The following is a 2,390-nucleotide window of genomic DNA, read 5'->3' on the forward strand; positions in this document are numbered from 1 at the left end:
ATCAAGCCTCTTCTTCCAAATAGATTTCATGGAAAACCTAAAATTCGCATGTTTGATTGACATTTAGCCGCTAATATACAATCATCCAAGATATATTTATCTATCGCAGGTTCGGTCTAATGTCCCGTTATACTATATAGATCACATGGCTTCTGGTACTTTGAGATCATGCTAACGGCGAGAAGGGAAGTGTGTTTCAATAACTAGCTGAGTGCTTGTACGATAATTATATCAATGTACCAATTAAGGCGTGTAGCATCTCCTATGCTCCTTAACATCAACAGCTATGTCGAATTATCGCACCCAGATAACTCCATACCAGTGAACCGGTTTGTAACTCCGCTTCATATCGTACCTGAATGGTACTTTTTAGCATATTATGCGGTGTTAAAAGTAATCCCATCCAAAACCGGTGGTTTGTTAGTATTTATGTTATCAACATGTCAATGAAATATCAACAACGATGAAACTTATTTTGGTTAACATAACAACATAGAAGGTAAAGCTGGATTACGTTCAAACTTTACACTGGATACGTTTCAATGTTAACTTACTAAATACCATGGGAGCGAAGAGAATCTAATATGTAACTCCGTTCATGGAAATCAAAAGAGCTTTCACTGATTGTATTTATGAAACGTGATTAGTTCACCTAGCCAACACGATCCGGTTGTTTGGGAATAATATCCCTATTTAAGGGATTGATATGTGCTACAATAACACAGTCGGTACGAAGTCGAAACAAGGTAGTTGATGGTGAACCAGTGGCTGAACAAACCTTTTTATTGATTATGCTGACTTTAGTCCCGAGAAACTACAGTTCTGCTTAAACTGAGGAGTCAAGTAGGTACAAACCGTACAAGGATTAATTATGTCCATCTGTGCATCTAAGTTGAGACTATCGGTTATATATTTTAGACGCTAACTTCCCGGCTAAACTTTGACTTATTAAACCAGCCTGGGATCATAAAAGTACTATGTATGGTAAGATTGAGCGTGGACTATCGAATGAATGTGTGCTCCAACGCTAGTCTAAGTCTCTAACATACCTTTTACCTACAACTGTACGGAACGTAACAAACCTCCAGGCAAAGAACTTGGTATTCTGTTCTAATTCCCCGTGGTAAACACAGTCAACGAATGGCGGAAGGAGCATTCATATGTTATGCAGTGTCTTAGGAGAGATACTCTAGATTTAGCATTCATCTACAGCTACGTAACTGTTGTGTTTAAATAGCGGTTAACCTTTCCTTTTCCTTACGTACTCAGGGCATGCAATACCAATCAGATAACAACTGAAGCTAGAACTCCATGTTACACTTACTAAAAATGGGATTCCTAGGTTGATATAAACTACCTTTTTCTGGGGAGTATATACTACGAGTTGGGACTACTGGTTTAGATCTTGAAGGTCTTTGTTTACCGGATCCAAGTTCTCTTGTGCTTTTCATGACCATCATGTTAAGTGCATTAAGTATAGTGGTATCCAGCGTATATTTGAAAAACCAACATTTGTATACAAGCTGTACGAATATCATGACATTCACTTTGGTAGTCGCCTTCTTAATGTTAGTCTGTACGGAATACACGGATCGGATTCTTGTTGGCCTGGCACCTGTTTAGTAACTGGATGAACGCTTTTTACGCCTGGTATGCATGGATAATACTCGACTCTTCTATAGTTTAACCGCTACTGCTGGGACTGTATATTATGTACTTACGGTAGTACTATCAAGCCTCTTCTTCCAAATAGATTTCATGGAAAACCTAAAATTCGCATGTTTGATTGACATTTAGCCGCTAATATACAATCATCCAAGATATATTTATCTATCGCAGGTTCGGTCTAATGTCCCGTTATACTATATAGATCACATGGCTTCTGGTACTTTGAGATCATGCTAACGGCGAGAAGGGAAGTGTGTTTCAAAGAAAAGGGATGTTTAGCGGGAAGTTAGCGTCTAAAATATATAACCGATAGTCTCAACTTAGATGCACAGATGGACATAATTAATCCTTGTACGGTTTGTACCTACTTGACTCCTCAGTTTAAGCAGAACTGTAGTTTCTCGGACTAAAGTCAGCATAATCAATAAAAAGGTTTGTTCAGCCACTGGTTCACCATCAACTACCTTGTTTCGACTTCGTACCGACTGTGTTATTGTAGCACATATCAATCCCTTAAATAGGGATATTATTCCCAAACAACCGGATCGTGTTGGCTAGGTGAACTAATCACGTTTCATAAATACAATCAGTGAAAGCTCTTTTGATTTCCATGAACGGAGTTACATATTAGATTCTCTTCGCTCCCATGGTATTTAGTAAGTTAACATTGAAACGTATCCAGTGTAAAGTTTGAACGTAATCCAGCTTTACCTTCTATGTTG

At 38.3% G+C, this 2,390-nt stretch overlaps 1 protein-coding gene across 1 annotated transcript; it reads left to right on the top strand.

The window, feature by feature from the left end:
- Window positions 1-234: 234 nt before the first annotated feature.
- Window positions 235-450, top strand: BESB_081230 (putative apocytochrome b; the record flags this gene model as incomplete). The annotated part of the gene is made up of 1 exon (XM_029366473.1): window positions 235-450. One exon carries the CDS (start codon window positions 235-237, stop codon window positions 448-450), a length of 216 nt encoding a protein of 71 aa, XP_029214811.1.
- Between the last annotated feature and the right edge of the window lie 1,940 nt (window positions 451-2,390).

Source organism: Besnoitia besnoiti, assembly GCF_002563875.1.
Source record: "Besnoitia besnoiti strain Bb-Ger1 chromosome Unknown contig00088, whole genome shotgun sequence".
NCBI lineage: Eukaryota > Apicomplexa > Conoidasida > Eucoccidiorida > Sarcocystidae > Besnoitia > Besnoitia besnoiti.